The sequence below is a fragment of the Humulus lupulus genome, chromosome 9, assembly GCF_963169125.1.
Source record: "Humulus lupulus chromosome 9, drHumLupu1.1, whole genome shotgun sequence".
Classification (NCBI taxonomy): domain Eukaryota; kingdom Viridiplantae; phylum Streptophyta; class Magnoliopsida; order Rosales; family Cannabaceae; genus Humulus; species Humulus lupulus.
Window position 1 is genome coordinate 101,791,741 of NC_084801.1, and position 24,592 is coordinate 101,816,332.

The 24,592-nt window shown below is 45.2% G+C and overlaps 1 protein-coding gene across 1 annotated transcript; it reads right to left on the reverse strand.

The window, feature by feature from the left end:
• Positions 1–255: 255 nt before the first annotated feature.
• LOC133800573 (uncharacterized) lies at positions 256–24,592 on the reverse strand. The gene is made up of 2 exons (XM_062238572.1): positions 24,309–24,592; positions 256–6,154 (listed from the first exon to the last, which is right to left on the reverse strand). Exon 2 carries the CDS (start codon positions 2,481–2,483, stop codon positions 933–935), a length of 1,551 nt encoding a protein of 516 aa, XP_062094556.1. The 5' UTR covers positions 2,484–6,154; positions 24,309–24,592; the 3' UTR covers positions 256–932.

Sequence of the window (24,592 nt, forward strand, 5' to 3'; positions counted from 1 at the left end):
ATACTGAGCCAAAGGTCCGGCCCTAATGAGTGTCTCGATCTCATCCTTCAAGTGGCTGCAATCATCGGTGTTGTGACCAATGTCATTGTGGAGTCGATAAAATTTTGAAGGGTCCCTCTTCGCCCTTTGATTTTTTAAGGGCTCCGGCTTTTTCCATGGAAGGCGGGCAGAATTCGCCAAAAAAATGCACTCTGATACGAACCACACCAACATTGTGATGAAACCCGACACCAAATATGGAACAGCCACCAAGAACATACGAGATTGGAATGGAACCGCGACCCAATGCTTAGCCAAGCACGAACCTTGGTATGAGGAAGACGCCACAAACGGGGATGGAATCCGTTTGATAAGTCAGGATGAACGCCACAAGGAATCTCCTTGATAAGTTCAAAAGTTTCTTCAAGAACTCAAGAAGAAATAAACTCACAATTTCATTCAACATAATCTGGTTTTCCAATAGTTTTGGCAGTCCTAATAAGGACGAAAATTCCACACACACAAACCCCTTGGTCTTCCTAAAGAAAACCGAAAAATAAAGACAACCTTTTGTCTTCTTAATGAAAACCGAAAAAATAAAACCGAAAAATAAAGCAAAAGGACTCTTGGACTCACCCAAGTCAAGTGTTTGACTTTTCACAAAAAATAAACAAAGACTAAATAAAAAATACAAGATGACAAAATACAATAAGACTCATCAAGCTCCTAAACTGAGTCTTTTGGCTCGCGCCCTCGTCACCAGACCAACTGGAACTAGACTTGGATCTTTAGTCTTGGTGTCCTCATCATTCCCCCCCCTCTTGAGAAGGATTTGTCCTCAAATCTTCACCTGCATCAAAAGAACTCAAATCAGAAACATTAAAAGTAGCACTAACAGTATACTCACCTGGTAAATCGAGTCTGTAGGCATTGTCATTGATCCTTTCTAGCACTTAAAATGGACCATCTCCTCGAGGTAGCAATTTGGAACGTCTTTGTGCTGGGAATCGCTCTTTCCTCATGTGTACCCATACCCAATCACCGGGGTCAAAAACCTGCTTGTGACGATCCTTGTTAGCATCAAGTTGGTTAGTGTTTAAAAGGGCCTCCTTAACCTCACTTTTTTTTGCATAAAAATTATTTTGTTTTCTCTCTAATTTTCCCGCATTGATCGAACTCTTCTCTTTCTTTTCTCTCTCACTTGATTCGACCATTTTCTCTCTTTGTCTCTCTTTTTTCTCACTCTCATTCATCTTTTCACTCTCCTTCTTTTGCTCACTCAATTTTTTTTTATCACTCAATTTTTGCAACCTCACTTGGTCTTCATATACTTGTTTTGGTGTCAAAGGCGCTAGAGTGATTGTTCGTTGACGGAATGTGAATGAATACTTGTTGGTGAAGCCGTCATGCTGCACCTGCCGATCAAATTGCCAAGGCCTTCCTAGAAGGAGGTGTCCAGCTTGCATGGGAACCACATCGCACAATACCTCATCCTCATACTTGCCAATTCGAAATGATACCAGCACCTGTTTTGTAACCCTCACTTCACCACTATCATTCAACCACTGCAACTTGTATGGACAAGGATGTTTAAGCGTTGGGAGCCCCAGCTTCTCAACCATGGAAGAACTAGCAACATTAGTACAACTACCTCCATCAATAATCACACTACATACCTTGTCTTTCACATGACAACGAGCGTGAAAGATGTTCGCCCGCTGCACCTCTTCTTCCTCTTCTTTTGCTTGCAAATTCAAAGCTCGTCGTGTGACTAGTGCAAGCATCTCACCAGATTCTGGCCCATACTCTTCATCATCGATAAAAGCATCTTCCAATGGTGGCATGTCAGCAAGATCATCTTCATCTTCAGAATCGAGCTCGCCACTTTCTCGAATCACCATAACTCTCTTGTTTGGACATTGGCTAGCTATGTGTCCTCGCCCCTGACATTTGAAACACTTTATCTCACTAGAACGGGACGAAGTAGGGGCTGTTTTACCTTGAGGGGTCGTGGCTGGTTTTGCTGTAAAGGATGAAGTAGGTTGGTCTTCTTCCTTCTTTGGATAGTTTGACCGCCAAGGTGTTGCACTTGAATTGTGTGGGCTCGGTCTTGGCTTTGAACTTGTACTACCCCTCTTGAGTTGCCTCTCAACTTTGATTGCCATATGCACCAAATCTTCCAATTCCACATAATGGTGTAGCTCAATTGGATTAGCAATCTCTCGGTTCAACCCATTCAAAAACCTTGCCATGGTTGCCTCCCGATCCTCTTCCACATTTAACTGATACGAACCACACCAACGATTGTGGTGAAACCCGACACCAAATATGGCACAGCCACCAAGAGCACACGAAATGGAATGAAGAACCGCGATCCAATGCTTAGCCAAGCACGAACCTTGGTATGAGGGAGACGCCACAAACGGGGATGGGAATCCGTTTGATAAGTCGGATTGAACGCCACAAGGAATACCCTTGATAAGTTCAAATAGTCTCTTCAACATTGGCTCTAATCATAGCCATCTCCATCTCCTTGTAATACTCATCAACACTTCTGTAGCCCTGACGAAGACCCTGCAACTTAAGGTAGAGATCTCGATAATAATGAGGTGGTACAAACCGTCGCCTCATCACCCTCTTCATGGCCTCCCATGTGTCAATAGGGCGATCTCCACTCCGCTTCCTGTTGATGCACAACTGATCCCACCAAACAATAGCATAATCAGTAAACTCAATGGTAGCAAGTTTTACCTTCTTCATGTCGGAGTAGTTGTGACAATCAAAAACTAGCTCCATTTTCTTCTCCCACTCAAGGTATGCTTCAGGATCACTCTTCCCTTGAAATGCTGGGATTCTCATTTTGATATTCCCCATATAATTATCTACCTGGTTCCTATCTTCTCTATTCCCACCATACCTCCTATGGTTACCCGTCGACATCCTATCAAACTCATCATCAGAAACTACCCCTTCTAAATCCCCTTCATTCTCATCCCCCCTTTGGTACACCCTATTCCTCCGTGGCCTCCGTTGTGTTCCTTCTTCTACCCTATCCAACCTCTCATGTATTTGCTCACACTCCGCCCTCATCATCCTTCGCATCTCCCCAATTAGTGCTTGCATTTGCAGATTCGGAACTTCAAGTGGTGGAATATCATTGCTTGCATTTTTCTCTGGATTTTGTGCCATGATGGAAATCTGCAAAATAAGGTTAGAATAATATGGAGAAAAGACCTCACCACACTCCCTCACGTGTTTCGCTCAAATAATATTTTCACTCAAATCCCTTCGTGTTTCACTCAATTTCAATGGCTTTTACCCTCAAATAGGCTCACACCTCTGCCTTTTTCCACTCGTATTCTTCTTTAAGTTCTTTCAAAACTAATCCAACGGTAATATGGAGTATTCAAGCAGCAAATCCAACCAAACAAACCAAACGAACACCGACGAAAACAGGTGAAAATGACGAAAAATGAGGATTTTTGGAACACTTGTGTGGGGTTTTGGTCAAAAGGCCTCTAGACCATAAGGAACAAGATTAGAACAAAAATTTTTAAGAGGGGTTTCCAGACTCTTTTATTTTTAGAGTTCGGATCCCCTTGAAATTAAGAACACCAAAGAACCAATCTGAAAACCAAGCAAACTGTGGTACTATAACAGATTCAAGAACAATCCCAATAACACAAAACGATTATTCCCAAAATCTAATCTGTGATTCAACCAATAAAATCAAAACCAAAATAATTTGTGGCACTATAACAGTCTCGGATTCCACAACCAATAAAGGAACCAATTGAAACCAGGGACACAATTGAAACAAGGGAATTATCAATACCAATTTCGGATTTCACAACTAGAACATGAGAAACCCAAGGCAAAATTCGGATTTAACAATAAGAATAAGAGAAACTCAAGCCCAACTCAGATTTCACCATAAGAACAAGAGAAATCTCAAACCCAATTTCAGATTTTACAATAAGAACAAGAGAAACTCAATCCCAATTTCAGATTTCACAATAAGAATAAGAGAATCTCAATCCCAATTTCAGATTTCACAATAAGAATAAGAGAAAACTCAATGCCAATTCGGATTGCACAATAAGAACAAGAGAAACCCAAAGCACATTCGGATTTCACAACAAAACAAGAGGAACTCAATGAAAATTCGGTTTTCACAATTAAGAACCCTAATTCAAGATTTTAGAAACGAAAAGAAAACAAAATAGGGGAAATTTCAGAAACCCTAATTCAATTGCAATATTTGAACAAAGAAACGAAATGGAAAAACAAAAAAAAAAAAAAAGATAGGCCAAACCGTATGAACCTAGGCTCGGATTTCAAACAAGGAAACAATTGAAATAAGGAAAACAACAAGCTCTAGAATAGTTTCAGATTTCACAAGGAAACAAGGACAAAGAAATCAAAACACGACTAGATGATGAATCTTTTTCTTTTTCTTTTTTTATTTCAGAATTGAAAAAAAAAACGAATTGAATAGAAAACACAAATGAAAAAGGATAGGCCAAACCGGATGATCCTAATCTCTGATACCAACTGATACGAACCACACCAACATTGTGATGAAACCCGACACCAAATATGGAACAGCCACCAAGAACATACGAGATTGGAATGGAACCACGACCCAATTCTTAGCCAAGCACGAACCTTGGTATGAGGAAGACGCCACAAACGGGGATGGAATCCGTTTGATAAGTCAGGATGAACGCCACAAGGAATCTCCTTGATAAGTTCAAAAGTTTCTTCAAGAACTCAAGAAGAAATAAACTCACAATTTCATTCAACATAATCTGGTTTTCCAATAGTTTTGGCAGTCCTAATAAGGACGAAAATTCCACACACACAAACCCCTTGGTCTTCCTAAAGAAAACCGAAAAATAAAGACAACCTTTTGTCTTCCTAATGAAAACCGAAAAAATAAAACCGAAAAATAAAGCAAAAGGACTCTTGGACTCACCCAAGTCAAGTGTTTGACTTTTCACAAAAAAATAAACAAAGACTAAATAAAAAATACAAGATGACAAAATACAATAAGACTCATCAAGCTCCTAAACTGAGTCTTTTGGCTCGTGCCCTCGTCACCAGACCAACTGGAACTAGACTTGGATCTTTAGTCTTGGTGTCCTCATCACACTCTCTAGTATCTATGAGGTCGGCATAAGTCGCATAGATCGGTTTGAACTTCTCCACGGGTTTGTTTTTCTTTGAACCATTCTGGTCGCCCTCATCACTTCCCTTCCTCTTGCTACTTCCCCCTTGGTTATTTTGCGTAACGGTTTGAGCCGTAGCTGCGACGTCCATTACCGCTCCAACAGGCTGACAGGGACTTGGCTAGTTCCTGCGACCGAAGCTCGTGCCTCTTCCAAGTTGATCCACCTTTGAGCCCTGTTAAGGAACTCATCCATGGTGTTGACGCCCTTTCTTTGGATTTCTTTCCATAGGTCGCCCCCAACAAGGATTCATGTTCTCATCGCCATGAGCCTAGAACCTTCGTCCACGTCTCTAGCTCGCGCATCAATATTGGCGAACCTACTCAAATATGCTTTTAGAGGCTCTCCAGGCTGCTGCTTTACATTTCCAAGGGAGTCTGTCTTGATGCGAGCCACTTGAGAAGCCTGGAACGCCCTCTTGAAATCAGCGGAGAAGCCCTTCCACGAGCTGATAGAATGCTTTTTGTATTGCTTGAACCATTGTCTAACCGGTCTGACCAGAGTCGAAGGGAATACAAGGCCTCTCACTTCAGGTCCAATATTGTGGGCCATCATCAGGGTATTTGTAACGCCCTGGCTACCCCAGAACAGTTACGGAGAACGGTGAACCGGAAATTTGACCTGCTACCCGAGTCCTTTGGTTAAAAACGTGATCTAAGTGTTATTATCAGGTTAAGGTGGAAAACCAGTAAAAAGGAAAGGGTACATTTCATTAAGTAAATAAACTGCTCATGAGCCTTTGAAAATGTTTACAAGTAGTTCGTATTACAAAAGAGTCGCTATAGTTCCAAATTTACAAACTCCGCCGGCCTAAGCGGCAAAAATAGGGTAAACCCCTAGTTCCTCTGAGAACTCCTTGACCGTGGCGGTCAAGCGGCCCTGTATGTACATCACACCGCCCAAGCTCTCCACTCAAGGCTGGCCAAGTTTTTCATTTCCTTTACCTGCACCACACAGCACCCATGAGCCAAGGCCCAGCAAGAAAACATGATAAAACATGATATAATATCAACAACATTCATAATAATCATCCAGGACTATCAGTTCAGCAAACAGGTGACAATAGCCGAAAGTTACTATAATGACCATTGCTCTCTTTAGCCATGTGACGATAGGGTCACCAGGGCTCAATCGATAAGTGTTTCATTCATAAGTTTGTTCAGGACAGGTGCATGGTGATTGGTCACCAACATAACCTTCCTCACGACTCTAGAGTCGAAACTATGGACAACGTCCCTTAGCCACGTGACAAACGGTCACTGGGGTCATATACCTTGGCTATAATCATCTGGTTGTAGACCAGGCAAGCGCTTATAAGTTCTTCGACCTTAGGGTCGGTCCCGCATTAATGCCATAGGGCCATTCAATGCGTGATCATCGACTTTAGAGTCGGTCCCTGACTAGTCAGTGTCTTAAACAGGTAATCAGCATTCATTAGCATTTAATATGCAATCCACGTTCACATATATCAACCAACATGCTTCAATATCAAACCATGCATGTCATATACCTGTACAGGGTGCAACTGTATCCATACACTGTTTTCTTACCTCAAGTTCGAGCGAGAAGTATGATAAAGACGACCCCTAAGAACGATCAGTCTTTTAGTTCCTTAGCGGTTACCTAATCACAACCAATTATAACCTCCATTAATGAGAATCCACAATAATAGGGTTTTAACCTAAGCACCACCCTCGGGACCTCGAAACATGCCCACACGGTGAGTAGAATCGATCCCGGGCCTTAAGGATTGAAACCCCAAGTCAAAAACCCTTAAAAACACTCAAAACGGGGTTTGGAAGGAACAGGGTAGCGCTACAGCGCTCAACCCCTAGCGCTACAGCGCTATACTCAGAACCGCCCAAGTGCCAGAAACCCTCCTGAGGAGCTATAGCGCCCTAGGGTGGGCGCTGTAGCGCTACCTCCAGCCCAAAACACCCCTGAACCGACTTTCTTCATCTTCTTCGATTCTAACTCGATTCCCAAGCTTCCAAAGCCTATTCTTGATGCCAAGTAAACCCAAAAACCATCCCAACACATCCCAAACATCACAAGCATGGGAACCCTAGCCAAAACTCCCAACAAAACCCATGAATTCACCCTAGAAAACTCAGCTGCAAAACAAAACTAAAACAGAGCAAACCAGAGAAACTATGGTTAGAAACTTACCCAAAGCTTGGCTTATGAAGCTCTTCAATGATGGAACACACTCCCAAACTCCCAAGGCTTGCTTCCTAAGCTTGAATCCTCAAAATTGGTTCAGAAACCACAAAGAACAGTGAGGAGAAGAAGGTACGGGAGAACTCTCAAAGATACTCTGTTTTTCCTTCACCTTTTTCAGCTAAATAAGGTTATATCTATCCTATGGGTGAAATGACCATTTTACCCCTAGGTCAATTAATGGTTTCTAAAGACTCCCAAGGGCATTTTTGGTACTTTCCTCCTAACTCGTTAATCATAATTAACGCTCTCTAATTCCCGCTATTCTCAAAAATCATAAACACCAATAATTCACATCACGTTACCATTTATCTCCCGGTAACGCTCTAATCATCAAAATCACCCCGAGACTCAACCCAAGTCCCGGCACTTAAACCTGTTGTGACTAAACCGCTAATCAATAATCTACGACCGTCTCATGTCGAACAACTCGAACAAACCCACATCATAATGTGGTCTCAACATATATCACCGACATGCATACAATTAACATTATACTATAATATAATTCTTATAAACATACATAAACACGTTAAATGGCAAAATTAAGCAATTATGGCCCTCCCGGCCTACAAATCCAGCCGTTAAACCACATTAGGGAATCCGGGGCATTACAGTATTGAACATTCCCAAGTGGTCGAACGAATCTCCATCTCCATCGAATTTCGATAAATGGGGCATCCTGAAACTCGGTGAGTATGCCGTTGCTGCGATGTTGGGGGCGAAAAGCTCGAGCTTATCCCCTGAGTCATATTCGTCTTTTTCCTTTTCTGATAGGAGTCTTTTCATCAGCTCCTCCATTTGGGCTAACCTCTCGAGGGTTTGGTCATTGGTTCCCTGAGGGTGTTGAACAGCCCCCATTCGGTCGTATGCGTTTGGCGAGTTATTGTCCCTCCAAGCTCAAGCTTGGTTTGGTGGGACATTCCCGTTATCACGTACTTCGGAAGGACTTCTCTCGTGGTGAGTGTTACTGACTCCATCACGAGCTGGATTTCTCCTTTGTGAATTCAGACGATCTCGTAGATCGATCTGTGGATCAACTTGAGGGCTTTGAGCCGAACTCAGCTGATTTCTCAAATCTGTGTCGGTCCTACCACTTCGACAACCCTCCGTCCAATAACTTCCATTAGAGAAACTCAGAGCTTGCGGTCGAGGATGAGGATCTGGGATATGTCTGTGTGCTCTGGGGCATGAGTAGGGGCAGCGGAGGAGGATTCTTCCTATTGTCCCCATAAGTAGGAACGTTTTGAGCGGAACGAGGTGGTGTTGGATGCCTGTAAGTGTTCCTAGCTCGTGCCTATTGCTTTGTACTCATCAGCTCGTGCTATTTACTTGGGGAATCGCATTGTCTTTACAGAGGAAATGTGAAATTGTGGGTCATCTATTATAGTAATGGGCTAGACAGCTGTACCCGAGCTGTCTAAAAAGACTCGTGCTGAATTTCAAGACGTACATACATATATGGAGTCTATTCCTTTTCGAGAGGAACTAAATAATGGTTATCTTAAGGGTTGACTTTGGTAACTGAAAGGTTATTGAGCTCAAATTCATAAATAAGTTTATGAATTAACTTTCACTAGTAAAGTTAATTGTACTTAAGGAGACAAGATATAATTAAAGAGGTTAAACAGTAGTAATTCCTACTTTAATTATGAACCATTAGTCAAAGATTAAATTGAATGTAGTGATTAAATCTGTTGACGCGGTTCTTCGCCAACAGGTAATTAAGAAATTAAGTTAAAGAGATTAGTGCTTAATAATGAACCGAAACAGATGAATGATCTTTAAATGGACTGATGACACAATTACGTTTTTAGGTGGTTCAAAGGTTAAAATCCTTCTACTCCACCAGCCAATATTATTGCTATATTTCTGGTATTCTTTACAGGATATTTCATTATACAATAGAATCCAACCCCTTGCAACTCCCAGGGTCTCCATATTTATAGGAGAGGGCACCTGGGAGTTGGTAAGGGGGGTCATCCCGTGACCTTCTTACCCATCATGTCACTTCTGTGACATTCATGATTAATTCCTAAAATCTGACAAATGAAGTGTGGTCTAATCAATAGGTAAGGGGGATAATGGGCCGCACGGCCCAACCCAGTCGTTGGGGTGCCTGAATACGCATGTTCATGCTGCGTGTCCGAGAATTCAGGGATATATCAGACACGTGATGTCTGATATATGCACGTTTACATTGCGTGGTTGACTTTATAAGGAGTCACGGCTTCCCACTCTAGCTCGTACCTCGAGCTGGATGCCTTCTTGGCTTGCGGTCTTCATATCCCTGTCTCGGCCCTTAAATAATCTTGATAAACCTTTGGCTACCTCGAGCTAAAGAGGTAGGACCTGACGACAACAGCTACGGCCACGTGGTATCCACGTGGCTGATATGACTATGCCATATCTCAGCCCGCTAATAGCCCGTGGAAAATTAGGGCGTACATTTGCCCCCCAAGCCTCTGCTCGTGGCATACGACGCCATCTAGGGCCACAGTGGGGGCTTTTAGGCTACTCTATGGATTCTCCATATTCCACCTATTACGCAAGCGCCGAATACGTGGAGCATTGTGGTTGGTGACAGTACGTCTTCCGAGAACCACATTAAATGGCCTAGCCTATGCCCAGCCGTCGCTTCACCTTTCGAGTGGAGAGCCTCGGATCCCACATTAGGGCAATCCAACGGCCCTCCTCACATGGCCTTTCATGTATATAAGAGGGGTGGCCACCTTACGCATGGGTCACCCGTTTATTTGAAAATTTTCTAAATTTCTCATATTCTTCTTTCTTCTCACTCTCAAAAAACCCTCTTTTTCTCTCGGTCACCGTTCCCAGCACTCCAGAAGATCAGGTGCAAGGACTCCTTTGAGGTCTTGGAACCAGTCATTCCGGCGAGGCCCCAACTCAGACGACCGCTTCATCTCCCCCACAGCAAAACACTTCGTAAGTTCTCTGACTGTGCATGTTTTAAATTTTCTTTTCACTGTAGCCTAGGTAAATAGTTCCTGTAGCTGCATGCAATATTCTGTTGGTTTTTTGTGGGTATGAAGGGTGTAGGTTTTTATTTTAGGGCATCGATTGTAGAAGGAAACCATTTAGGAGCATGGTTCAGTAGGGTGCGTTTTCTGGGGAAATCTTCTGGGTAGGATTTTTGGTATGCTTGTTTAAAATATCCAGTACTTTGGGTGAAAAACCGGGTAGCTTAGGGGACACGCTTCACAGGCGGTTTTGCACCTCTTGCCTACTGAAACTTTCCTTCCAAGTCAAAATTTTACCCTGACCCTCCTAACACACGAATTCTGAGTAATCCGGGATCTGTTGGGAGCACAGGCGTGTGTTCATAGAACCGCGTGGTCACACTCTCCACGGACTGAGATTACCTCAGCCCGTGCAAAGGAAACACTTCTCTTTAGATTCTCCCTTATGTTTAGGTCGCCCTTTTTTAAAATTACTTCTTTTGTTCGTTAAGCGACCAGATGGGACCCAAGAAGAACGCTCCTAAGAGGATCGTAGGCAGCTCGTCCTCCCAACAATCCAAAGGAAAGGAGGTGATGACAGACTCCCCAATCCCCATCTTCGGGCCGGCCATGGAGCAGGAACTCGAGGTGGCGCCCAATGCTTTATTCGAAGCCAAGAGGATCGTCTCGAAGATCACTGACCAGGGGAAAATGAATAAAATATTCATTTCCCACAACATCGAGTTGGGAAGGGGCGCCCTGATCGCCCGACCTCCCGCAGAAGGGGAGCGGAGCTGCGCACCGCTCGACGAGGAGTATGCGGCTTAGAGTGACAAGCACTTCAAGGCTGGGGCCTTCCTCCCGCTGGACCAATACTTCGCCGACTTCCTCAATTACGTGAAGTTGGATCCTTTCCAGCTCCCCCCAAGTCCTACTGTTTATCGGCGGGGTTGAGATACCTGTTCCTGAAACAGGAATGGAAGGTCCCCACTCTGGCGGATATCTTGTATTTTTTCTGCCTTAAGGCCAGCCTGGAGCAGCGGGGGCGAGGCGACGGGTTCTATTACATGACCCGATTTCCAAATACGACTACGGTCATCGAGCTGCCCAGCCACCCCAACGACTTCAAAGACCAGTTCTTTATGTCCAAGGGGTTTCGCAACTGCGAACTGCACTACTTCAACCGTCCTCGTAAGTACATTTTACTCTTAGCTCGTAGGTTAAGTATTGGTTAGCTCCCCCCTTTATCCATATCTGACTTAGAATAATTTTGCAGCCATTTTCGCGAGGACAGACAAGTCTGTGATCCTCAGGAGTCAGTACGAGACACTGGCGGGTTTGCCCCCAGTGAAAATGACTATCGCCAGCTCGTGACAGACGAGACGATGTTGGCGTGCAAACTGATCTCTCTGGGCCATACTTTGGCCCTGAGGAGACCCCGGGGGTTTCCCCCAGCTCGCGAGATGAGGCCCATCCCCGAGGAGGAGGCCGCGGGGGAAGGAGAGGATGAGGACGAGGAGGACGAGGTGCCCCTCGTAAGGACGAGGAGGAAACAGGCGCTGGAGGTCGCCCAAAGAACGGACGAGGAGAGGATCCGGCCCGGAGCAGTCGCAGGTCCCTCTGGGCAAGGTAATTCTTACATGTTTAAGGGCTTAAATAGGGCAACCGCCGATCCTCGGTTAGCTAGGTTTAATCCCAACCAGCCCGTCCAACGCCATCGAAACAACCCCGACCTCGACATAACCCTACTCCAGTGTGTCGACCAGCTCGTGCTGGATTACGAGAGTAGCCGCCCTAGGGGTACTGTAGTCGTAGACAACATCTTAGTCTTTAGGTCAGCCCTCTTTAAGGAGTATGGGACTAATCTCCGGTCGTGGCCCTCTCTTCGGGAGGGTATTGTAGCTCCGGGTCTTAGACAGTATGTAGAAGAGTCTAGTCCCGGACCAGATTCAGACCCAGAACCTGTTCCAGCTTGCGAAGTCATTGTCTTAGATTCCCCCGCAGGAGCTCCGGGGCCGATGGTCATGACCATAGATTCCTCTTCTAGCTCGGGGGGTAGGATTCCTTTCAATATATATACTTGAGTTCTGCTTTTTCCCCCTTATTTTTGTTTTTGCATAAATGTTTACTTGTATACTAATGGTGTCTTTGTTTTGCCAGAGGAAATGTCTCAGCCCGGGAACAAAGACCTGCGAGCTATGTTCACCGGAGGGAACTCTTCTGCTGGAGCCTCTGGGCCCAAAATGAAGAAGCTCCAGGTGGCGAAGAAAGTAGCTGGGACCCCAACCAAGTCCACTGCAAAGTGGAAAGACCAGACCCCAGCTGCCTAGACCAAGGTACCTCCACCTCTTGCCGCAGTGGAGAAGATGCCCCCGCCCCCTCCATGAGCTCCCGCCTTTGTTCGGGATATGGGGGCAGAGCCTGAGATTTTGGCAACCGCAACCCTCGAGGTGCGCATTCCGGTGGACCCCCAGGACCTGGAGAAAATTCCTGACGTCTTTCGGGGGACGGTGTATGAGACGACGACCTACACCGTCGACCACTACTACGGCGCCATCGAAAGGGACCTGCGGGCGATCGAAACAAGGAGCTCGGAGAGCGTGATGGAGTCTTCACTGGGAATGGCTCTAACGGTAAGCTGGCTTTACATTTTGTACCCTTCGGTTACCATGCATCGTACGTTCTTTCTTTTTTCTTTTCTAAGGCAGTTGCCTCTTTGCTTTGCAGGGTGCCTTGGCTCTTCACCGGAGCATATCCAGGTCCAAGGCTCGCCTCGAGGACATGAGGGGCGAGCATCAGGCTGTTTTGGCCGCCCAGCAGACTACTTTGGCCGCCCTGAAGACTGCCCAAAAGCAGGAACAGGAGGCCAAGGATGCCTTGGCAGCCGCGCGGGCTGAGTTGGACGCACCCCGCCTCAAGCTGGAAGAGGCCGAGGCTAACAAGGCCGCCCTAGCCGCTGTAACGGCCAAACTCGAGGAGGCCAGGACTGCCCGGGCCGCGCTGGACTCAGCAAAAACCGAGGCCGAGGAGGCTAAGGCCGCCTTGGAAAAGGAGAAGGCGGCTTCCAGCTCCGCCATGGAGGACATTCTATACCACTGCTAAGTCTTCAACACGGACGGCGACTTTTCCTTCCTATGAGCGGAAGTCTGGGAGCCCTTCCTAGAGGGGTTTAAAGCTCGTCTTCAGCAAGAGCGCCCTCTGAGACCGGGGAGACCTCCACAGCGGCCGAGCAGGAGGGCGAGACGGCGACCTCAACGGAGCAGCCCGGTGGGGCCTAGGGCATTTCTTTTTCGAACACTTGTATTATTATTATTTTTTGTAACTTTTGTATGAGGTTTTTCCACCTCGAGACAACTGGCTTTATCCATTTTTGCTTCTATACACTTTTCTTTTTTTTGCCTCGAGGTTTTTCTTTTTGTTGGTGATATGATTGATGCTTTTATACTTTTCTTAGAGAACACGTTAACCAATCTTGACCCAACTTCTAAGATAAGTCCCGGTTGCACTCCGGACATTGCATTAAAAACTTAGTTCACGTTAACCTTTTACTGGTATCTCGTGCTTTTTAAGAAAAACAACGATCAATCAATTTGAATTAATTTCTAAGTTTTATGACCTGGTTATGTCCAGGACGTTAGTTTGAAAACTTAGTTCGCGTTAATTTTTATCAATATCTCGTGCTTTATAAGAAAAACAACGATCAATCAATTTGAATTAACTTCTAAGTTTTATGACCCGATTATGTCCAGGACGTTAGTTTGAAAACTTAGTTCGCGTTAATTTTTATCAATATCTCGTGCTTTTTAAGAAAAACAACGATTAATCAATTTGAATTAACTTCTAAGTTTTATGACCCGATTATGTCCAGGACGTTAGTTTGAAAACTTAGTTCGTGTTAATTCTTGACTAATATCTTGTGCTTTTTAAGAAAAACACTGATTAATCAATTTGAATCAACTTCTAAGTTTTGAGCCGACCTGGTTATATCCAGGATAGGATTTAGTTCGCGTTAATCCTTTATCAATATCTCGTGTTTTTTAAGAAAAACAACGATCAATCAATTTGAATCAACTTCTAAGCCTTTAAGGCGACCTGATTATATCCAGGCACCATATGCCCCCCAAGTAACTAGGAAAGGGTCTTTCGTGGTTACTTGAGATTATACCCACAAATATACACAATAATAAACAAAGATTTAATTCTCATTGCTTAAAAAAAAAAAGTGGCATTTAAGCCTTACAAGGGTGCTACTGATAATATTTCTTCAAATGGATGGCGTTCCAAGTTCATGGGACTGCCCCTCCATTAAGCCGAGCTATTTTATAAGTTCCTTCCTTAATGACCTCGGTGATTTGATATGGCCCTTCCCAGTTCGGTCCCAATACTCCATCTTTGGGATCCTTACCGGCCAAGAAGACTCTTCTGAGGACCAGGTCGCCAATGCTAAAGGCGCGTTTTTTGACCTTTGAGTTGAAATAACGAGTGATTTTTTGCTGGTAATGCGCGAGCTGAAGCTGCGAATCTTCTCGTCTTTCATTAATCAGGTCGAGGGAGGCGCGAAGTAGTTCGCGGTTTTGGTCCTGGTCATATGCCTGGACTCGAAGCGAAGATACCTTAACCTCGACAGGGAGGACTGCCTCACTCCCAAAAGTCGGAGAGAAAGGAGTATGACCCGTAGGAGTCCGATGCGAGGTCCGGTATGCCCACAGAACCTGGGGGAGCTGTTCTGGCCAGACCCCCTTGGCTTCGTCTAGTTTCTTCTTAAGGCTCGCCTTTAGCGTCTTATTGACAGCCTCGACCTAGCCATTTGCTTGGGGATAGGCTACGGACGAGAAGCTTTTCACAATTCCGTACCTTTCACAAAATTCGGTGAAGAGGTCGCTGTCGAACTGAGTCCCATTGTCGGATACGATTTTCTTCGGCAACCTGAACCGGCAGATAATGCTCTTGACCACGAAGTCAAGGACTTTCTTAGAAGTGATTGTTGCCAAAGGTTCTGCCTCAGCCCACTTCGTGAAGTAGTCGATGGCCACTACAGCGTAGCAGACCCCGCCCTTTCCAGTAGAGAGGGCGCCAACCAAGTCGATTCCCCAGACCGCAAATGGCCATGGGGACGAGATCATCTTCAGCTCGACTGGGGGAGCTCGGGCAACTGTGGCGAATCGCTGGCACTTGTCACATTTCTTGACATATGAGATCGAGTCCTTTGATAGAGTGGGCCAGTAATACCCTTGCCTTAAGACTTTTAGGGCCAGGCTTTGCCCCCCAGTGTAATCCCCGCAAAAACCTTCGTGCACTTCCTGCAAGATGGTCTTTGCTTCGCATGGCAGAACACATCGTAGGAGAGGTAGGGAATGCCCACATCGGTACAACACCCCATCTACCATCATATACCTTAGAGCCTGGTATAGTACCCGCCGTGCGTCATTACGTCCCTCGGGTAACTTTCCTTCGGTGAGGTACTCGAGGATGGGAGTCATCCAGGTCGGTCTGGCGTTGATCATCTCAACCTCCGCCCCGACCTCTTCTATACTTGGTTTCTCCAGGAACTCTACCGATACTAACCCCAGAGCCTCCGTCTCCCCAGAGGTAGCGAGCATGGTGAGAGCGTCTGCGTTAGCGTTCTGCTCTCGAGGTATCTGCTCGATTGAGCCTCGCTCAAACGCGGACAGTTCGACTTTTACCTTGGCCAGGTAAGCAGCCATCTTGGCTCCTCGTGCTTGATATTCACCTAGCACCTGGTTTACCACGAGCTGGGAGTCGCTAAAGCACTGAACGAAGCTCGCCTTCAGCTCCTAGGCTACTCTTAGCCCGGCCAGCAAAGCTTTGTATTCGGCCTCATTGTTGGAGGCCTTGAATCCGAATCTCAGCGCCGAGTGGAATCTATGTCCCTTTGGGGATATCAAAATGATTCCAGCCCCTGAGCTGTTCTCATTGGATGAGCCGTCCACGAAGATCTTCCAAGACGTCTGGGCCGAGGTGACCTGGGGTGAGTCTTCCACAGGATCCTCCCTGAATCCTGTGCACTCTGCCACAAAATCGGCCAGGGCTTGACTTTTTATAACAGTTCGTGGGGTGTACAAAATCTCGAACTGACTGAGCTCGATAGCCCATTTCAACAGGCGTCCCGATGCGTCAGGTTTTTGCAAAACCTGCTTTAAAGGCTGATCGGTCATGACATGTATTGAGTGGGATTGGAAATACGGCCTGAGCTTTCGGGAGGCCGTGATAAGACAGAACGCCAATTTTTCCATCAACGGGTATCGGGATTCAGCCCCGAGAAGTCTCTTGCTGATGTAGTAGACCGGTTTCTGAACCCGGTCTTTTTCTCGGACCAATACGGCACTAGCTGCATCCTCTGTGACAGCTAGGTAGAGGAAAAGGGGCTCTCCTGCCTTTGGTTTGGACAATATAGGCGGCTCGGCCAGATGTGCCTTCAGGTCGAGGAAAGCACTTTCGCACTCCTCTATCCATTCGAATTTCTTATTTCCTCGGAACAGGTTGTAGAACGGCAGGCACTTGTCGGTGGATTTTGAAATAAACCGATTAAGGGTTTCCACCCTTCCTATCAGGCCTTGAACGTCCTTACGCGACCTAGGTGAGGGAAACTCGAGCAATGACCTGATCTTATCGGGGTTCGCCTCAATTCCTCTAGTGTTGACAATGAAACCCAGGAATTTTCCAGACGCGACCCCGAAATTGCACTTTTGAGGGTTAAGCCTCATGCCGTATTCTCTTAGTATCTTGAAGCATTCTTCCAGGTCGGAAACATGGTTATCAGCAGTCTTTGACTTGACCAGCATGTCATCAACGTACACTTCCATGTTCTTCCCGATCTGGTTGGCGAACATTCTATTCACTAATATCTGGTATGTAGCACCGGCGTTCTTCAGCCCAAATGGCATGACCTTGTAACAATAGACGTTAGTTGGGGTCATGAAGCTGGTGTGCTCCTGGTCCGCCGGATTCATGGCGATCTGATTATAGCCTGAGTACGCGTCCATAAAGGACATGAGCTCGTGCCCCGCCGTGGCATCCACCAATTGATCAATCCTTGGCAAGGGAAAACAATCTTTGGGGCAGGCTTTATTCAGGTCGGAGAAGTCGATGCAGGTCCGCCATTTCCCGTTGGGCTTCGGGACCAGCACGTGGTTGGCGACCCAAACCGGAAACTTGGCTTCACGGATAAAGCCGCATTTCTTGAGCCGGGCTACTTCTTCTTCTAAGGCCTCAACCCGAGTTGTTCCCAGGCGCCTCTGCTTCTGGGACTTTGCAGGAACGCTCTTATCCAAATGAAGGGTGTGCATGATGACATTTGGAATGATTCCCACCATGTCCTCGTGTGACCATGCAAACACATCCAAGTTATCCTGCAGAAACTTGATCAGCTCCACTTTCCTCTTGCCACAGAGGTTTTTCCCGAGCTTGACCATCCGTGAAGGATTTTGTGGATTGATATTTACTTCCTCGATCTCTTCAATAGCTTGGAGCTCGGACTTGTCCTCACCTATTCGGGGGTCAATATCCTTACTTAGGATGATACTTTCCCCCTCGGCGCTCTGAGGTTTTTCAATCTCAGGATTAGTCAAAGGTTCCTCAGATTCCTCTCCTCCACCTTGGATGGCCATCATTAGCTGCCCGGGTTTCGATTTTCCCTTCATGGAAATGCTGTAGCATTCCCTGGCAGTGAGCTGATCGCCATGGACCGTGCATATTCCTGTGGAAGAAGGGAATTTCAGCGCGAGGTGGCGAACGGAGGTGATGGCCTCAAAAGCTATAAGTGTGGGTTGGCCCAAAATAGCATTGTATGCAGCGAGGCAGTTGATGACCACGAACTCGAGGAATTTTGAGACTGTCCGAGGTCCCTCTCCTAAGGTGATCACCAGCTCGATCGTCTCTATAGTCGCTGATCCTTCTCCCGAAAAACCATACAGCATCATGGAGGTCATCTTCAGCTCGGCGACAGTCAAACCCATCTTCTCCAACGTGGACTGGAATAGAAGGTTTACCGAGCTCCCATTATCGATCAGCACTCTCCTAACCCTCCGATTAGCGAGCTGCACTGCTACGACCAGATGGTCGTTATGAGGGAACTGAACATTGCCAGCATCTTCTTCCGTAAAAATGATTGGTTGCCTCTCCAATCGTTGTTGCTTTGGCAGATGCTGCTCCGGGACGAACTCTACTCCATTATGTGCCTTGAGTTCGTTTACGTACCTCTTTTGGGCACCCCTGCTCATGCCAGACAAATGCGGACCTCCCGAGATTGTGGATATCTCTCCTCCTATCACTGGAGGAGGGACGTCTTGATCGACCAGAGACCTGGGCTGACTGACCGGGACTTTCGGAGCAGGTCGGCTTGTTGGAACCCTGTTTCGCGCGTACTGAGCCAAGGGGCCAACTTTGATGAGAGTTTCGATCTCATCTTTCAAATGCCTACAATCATCGATATTGTGGCCAACGTCGTTGTGGAAACGGCAAAACTTGGAGGTGTCTCTCTTCCCCTTTTGGTGCTTTAACGGCTCCGGCCTCTTCCAGGTGAGGCGAGCAGAGTTCGCTAGGAAGATGTTCTCCCTAGAGTGGGTGAGCTCTGTATAAGTTGCGTAGACCGGCTTAAATTTTTCTACGGACTTATTCTTCTTTGGGCCGTGCTGGTTGCCCTCGTCGTTCCCATTTCTTTTGCCTCCATCGAACTGGTTATTCTGCGTAACGTTCTGGGTCGCTGTCGCAACCTCCGTTCCCACTCCAGTGGGCTACTCAGAGACCTGGCTGGTTCCTACAGCTGAGACTTGAGCCTCCTCCAAGTTGATCCACCCTTGGGCCCTATTTAGGAATTCGTTTACTGAGCTGACTCCCTTCCTTCGTATTTCATTCCAGAGTCCCCCTCCGACGAGGATTCCAGTTCTCAAAGCCATGAGCTTGGAGTTATCATCTGCGTCTTTGGCCCGAGCAGCGACGTTCGCAAACCTACTCAGGTAAGCCTTCAAAGGCTCGTCGGGTTGTTGCCTCACGTTAGCCAAGGAGTCGGCCTTGACGCGAGCAGCCTGGGAGGCTCGGAATGCCCTTTTGAAGTCAGCAGAGAAAGTTTTCCAGGAGCTGATTGATTGTTTCTTGCTTTGTTTGAACCACTGTCTGGCTGGCCCGGTCAGTGTGGAGGGAAATATCAGACACCTCAGCTCAGGGCCAATGTTGTGGGCCATCATCAGGGTATTGAACATCCCCAGATGATCTGACGGATCTCCGTCTCCGTTGAATTTGGACAGGTGCAGCATACGGAAACCGGGTGGGTATGTCGTTGCTGCTATGCTGGGGGCGAAGAGCTCAAGCTCGTCCCCCGAATCATATTCATCTTTATCTTTCTCCGACAGGAGCTTCCTCATTAGCTCCTCCATCTGAGCCAGGCGCTCAAGGGTTTTATCCTGATTTTCATGGTTACTCCAGGGTTGTTCAACAGCTCCGGATCCATTGTATACGTTTGGTGGGTTATTGCCCCTCCTATCTTGAGATAGGTTATTTGGGACATTCCCGCCGTTACGTACCTCGGACAGGTCTTCCCCTGAGCAAGCATGGCTGCCACCTCCTACCGGGTCCCCCCTATGAGAGTTAAGGCGATCTCGGAGGTCGCCCCTCGGGGTGGCTTGAGGACTTTGCGCCGAGCTTAAGCGTTGACGCAGGTCTCCGCCAGAAAGGTCACTCCGGCGACTGCCGGTCCAGTAGCTCCCGTTAGATAAGCTCGGAGTCCGCCTCTGGGGGTGAGGATCTGGGCTCCCTCTAGGCGCCCTGCTACGACGGGAAGGTCCTGCAGATGGCGGGTTTCTCCTGCTGCTTCCATAAACTGAAATATTTCGGATAGGCCGAGGAGGAGACGGATATCTTATTGGTGACGGAGGATGTCTGATTGGGGATGCAATCCTGGTTCCGTCAGGGCGGATCAAGTTAGGTGGGGGCCTTTCGGCCTTTCCAACCTGCGGGCCCTGTGCCTAGTGATCTGGACGAGGCGCAGGACAGCTGGCGGGGACGGGTTGGTGTTGTGAGCCCTTCCCGGATCTCCTTCTAGAATTCCCTCGAGCCCTCCTGGGCGCGCTCGAGGCTGGTAGTGAGCTGGGAGTTAAAGTTCGGACCGAGCGGCTATACTGTTGTTCGGCTCTAGGTATTTCTTCGAAGTTTGCCTCTTGACGGTGCGATGAGGGAGTAGAGTTGGACGCCGGAGGTCTGACCGAGCGGCTAGGCCTGGACCGATTACCCCGGTGGGACTTACGAGTCTCGCCTTTCCTCTTTCCGACGTTAGCGTCGGTTGTAAGAGGGGGTAATCGGGCCAACACCTCCTTAATCTGCTGACTAGCATTCGCCAGTTGGCTCCTCAGCTGAGCATTCTCCATCTCTACCGCCGTGTAAAAATCCAGGTTTGGATTAGGTTGCCGGGGTGCCGAACTTCCAGTGTCATCCTGGCCTATCGGCTGCTTGCTCGGCTGCTGCTGGACTTCAAGATTTTGCTCACCGGAGATGGCGGCATGATGAGCCTCCTGCCCATCATGTTGTTCCACCTCGTTACCGTGTCTTGATCGAGTGGTCACCATAGTTGGATATTCGCGATAGCGCCAATCTAACAAGCCTCAATGAAAGCACCAAACTGTTGACGCAGTTCTTCGCCAACAGGCAATTAAGAAAATAAGAGAAAGAGATTAGTGCTTAATAATGAACCGAAACAGATGAATGATCTTTAAATGGACTGATGACACAATTACGTTTTTAGGTGGTTCAAAAGTTAAAATCATTCTACTCCACCAGCCAATATTATTGCTACATTTCTGGTATTCTTTACAGGATATTTAGTTACACAATAGAATCCAACCCCTTGCAACTCCCAGGGTCTCCATATTTATAGGAGAGGGCACCTGGAAGTTGGTAAGGTGGTCATCCCGTGACCTTCTTACCCATCATGTCACTTCTGTGACATTCATGATTAATTCCTAAAACCTGACAAATGAAGTGTGGTCTAATCAATAAGTAAGGGGGATAATGGGCCGCACGGCCCAACCCAATCGTTGGGGTGCCTGAATACGCACGTTCATGCTGCATGTCCGAGAATTCAGGGATATATCAGACACGTGATGTCTGATATATGCACGTTTACATTGCGTGGTTAACTTTATAAGGAGTCATGGCTTCCCACTCCAGCTCGTACCTCGAGCTGGATGCCTTTTTGGCTTACGGTCTTCATATCCCTGTCTCGGCCCTTAAATAATCTTGATAAACCTTTGGCTACCTCGGGCTAAAGAGGTAGGACTTGACGACAGCAGCTCTGACCACGTGGTATCCACGTGGCTGATATAACTATGCCATATCTCAGCTTGCTAATAGCCCGTGGAAAATTAGGACGTACAAAATCGATGGACACTTTTATGTATAAAAGTACTCTATAAATATATGTTTATAATTAATTGGTTTTATTTATTTAAATAAATGTGAAAAAGATATTTATGATAATGCAAATTAGTTTTGAATTTAAATTAATATTTTATTTTTTTATTAATCTAATAAGATAAGTTATCAAGTTTAGATATTTTTTAATAAATAAATTATTAAATATAATTAAAAGAAAATTTGTTGTAACACATCCCTAAATATAAGGATGTTACACGCCAACCACAGTCCATGGACTATAGTTGGCGTGTACTCTATGTAACAGATCAAGATTGGATCTTGATATTTTTCTTTTATTTATTTAATAATAATATATTTATAGTTTGAATTTAAATTTTAAATTTAAGTAGTTCTTTTTATAAATCTATCAGGAGTATAGTTTTCATAATATACGTAATATTAAGAATGTTCTAGAGAGATAAAATATATCGTAATATTTTCCTATCCCTAAAATCTGTCTTATGACTATGTCTCGGACCTAATACTCCAAGATCTCATGTATTGAGAATATATTTTTAAACATAAATTTTCTTACCATTACTCTATGTGCCCAAACACATCTTGAGGTATACAGATACATCTTGGAAGATCTTTGTCAGAGTATTTAAAGAATTGCTTTGGATTGGATGTTCGCAGGAGACAAAAAAAGATAACAATGATTCTGGATAGTTCTTCAACTAGTAAATTCTTGTATTTTGATTTCTTTATGATTAATATTTTGCATATTAATGGATTCGATTATTTAAAGATTGTTCAAATAATTTTTTTTTTGAAATCTTTGGGCCCAACACCCCATGCTTTCCCCCTGCGGATATAGTAAACCAGTTATCAACAAAATCAACATTTGAATCCTATGTGCCCACACACGTCGTTGTGTGTTTGGGGATTGGCTTGGAAAACTAAGGTGTAAGCTTTCAGAAAGAATAAGAAGATAGTTGAGTTATACAACAAGATTCAAGGACACTTGATAGGTTACGAGAGATAGTCTTTATTCTTTTTATGTGGTATTTAATACATCTATATATGTATGATCCTCACTAGAATTAATGATTTGTAAATTATCCTGTTCTGTCGCGTATTCTTATTTTTCTAATTTAATACCAACAAAGACAACTTTCCTTAATGGCTAGGTACAACCAGAAGGGTTCGTTAAAAAAGGAGAAGATTATAAGATGTGTAAATTGCTAAAATCCATTTATGTATTGAAGAAAGCATCTATATGTTGGAATATCAACTTTGATGAGACAATTAAAACATATAGGTTCGAACAGAATGTCGACGATGTATGTGTGTAAACATGTCAAAGGTAATGTGGTGATTTTCTTAGTTCTTTATGTGGATGACATTCTTCTCATTGGCAATGATGTAGAGACACTATCAAATGTGAATAAATAGTTAGCTGAAAAATTCCAAAGAACAATTTGGGCGAAGTGAGCTATGTTCTGGGAATCCCTCGGGGATAGAAAAAACAAATTATATAGATAAAGTGGTTGAAAGGTTCTCCTTGGAGAGTTCTAAAAAAGGTCAGTTAATGACCAGACACAGAAGTACTCTGTCCAAAGGGCAATGTCCTACGGCACGTCATGAAGAAGAGGAAATGAGAATGTATCTCTATGCTTCAGCACTTGACATCATATAATAAAAAACAAGAATTCAGCAGAGAGAAAAAGACTTGACATCATATAACATATCATTATTGATTCTAGCAAATATAATACTGTATCCTCGAAATTCTAAAGATTCACCTTTCTGCCCTACAAAAATTCATCTTACACCAATTAATAGTTTTATCATAAGCCAAAACAAAAGATGGTATGACTCTTCAACAAGGCAAATTCTCGTGGAAATATGATGATGATTTATAATATAAAAGTAAGATGCATGTGGACGAAGGTCGTTATTATCCTATGAAGTATAAATCCTGCACATACCATGGGGTGACAAGAAAATGAATTTCTATTGGATCTAGCTGTGGGCAATGTACATAAGACCATGTAAGCCACTGATCTACATGTACATGAGACCATGTAAACCAATGATGATTGTTTGAGTTAAGAAGATTCAACAACTATCATAAAATTGTATATTTTCACAAACAAATTTCCCAAAAATATTGAGGAACATTTTGAACCAAAAATAGCTCCAATAAAACCAAACACCTATGAGCATTTTGAACAAAAATGAGCTCCAACATAATAGTTGTGAAATTCAAGCTATGCTACGACCTTGCTCGTTGAAAGATTCATAACAAAAGTAGAAATTGATCCAAGTAAATTAGTAATAACAACAGTTAAGACAATAGCTACAAGAATTTTAGATATTAAGTCCCATCTCAAGCGCAAATGCCAAACCCAGAGCCAGATCAAAACAAAGAACCACATTACAAAAGATCTCAACACATTGTAATGTAGACCTAATAAAACTAAATTTGATCACGTTAGATTGCAACACATTGTTCAAAATCTGAAAACCATCCAAGACAAAAATGATGAACCTGTTTATGGCAAGAAGGGAAAGTGATTTTGCTAGTGCGAGAAGGAGACCGAACGGCGACAAGAGCTCCGAGCCGCCAGAAATGGCGGTCCGCATCGTCCTCTACGTTGCCTAGGTCGAAAAATGGAGCAACCTGCCAACCTCATCTTCTCCTTCTGCCGTCGAACGGCTGGATGGTCGCAAGGGCTCCGTCGCATGAGAGGAAAGGGTTCGAGCAGGGCACAGACTGCTCTAGGGCCACGACTTTGGAGAAGAAATAAAGAACTGCCATGTTTTAACCCTAAA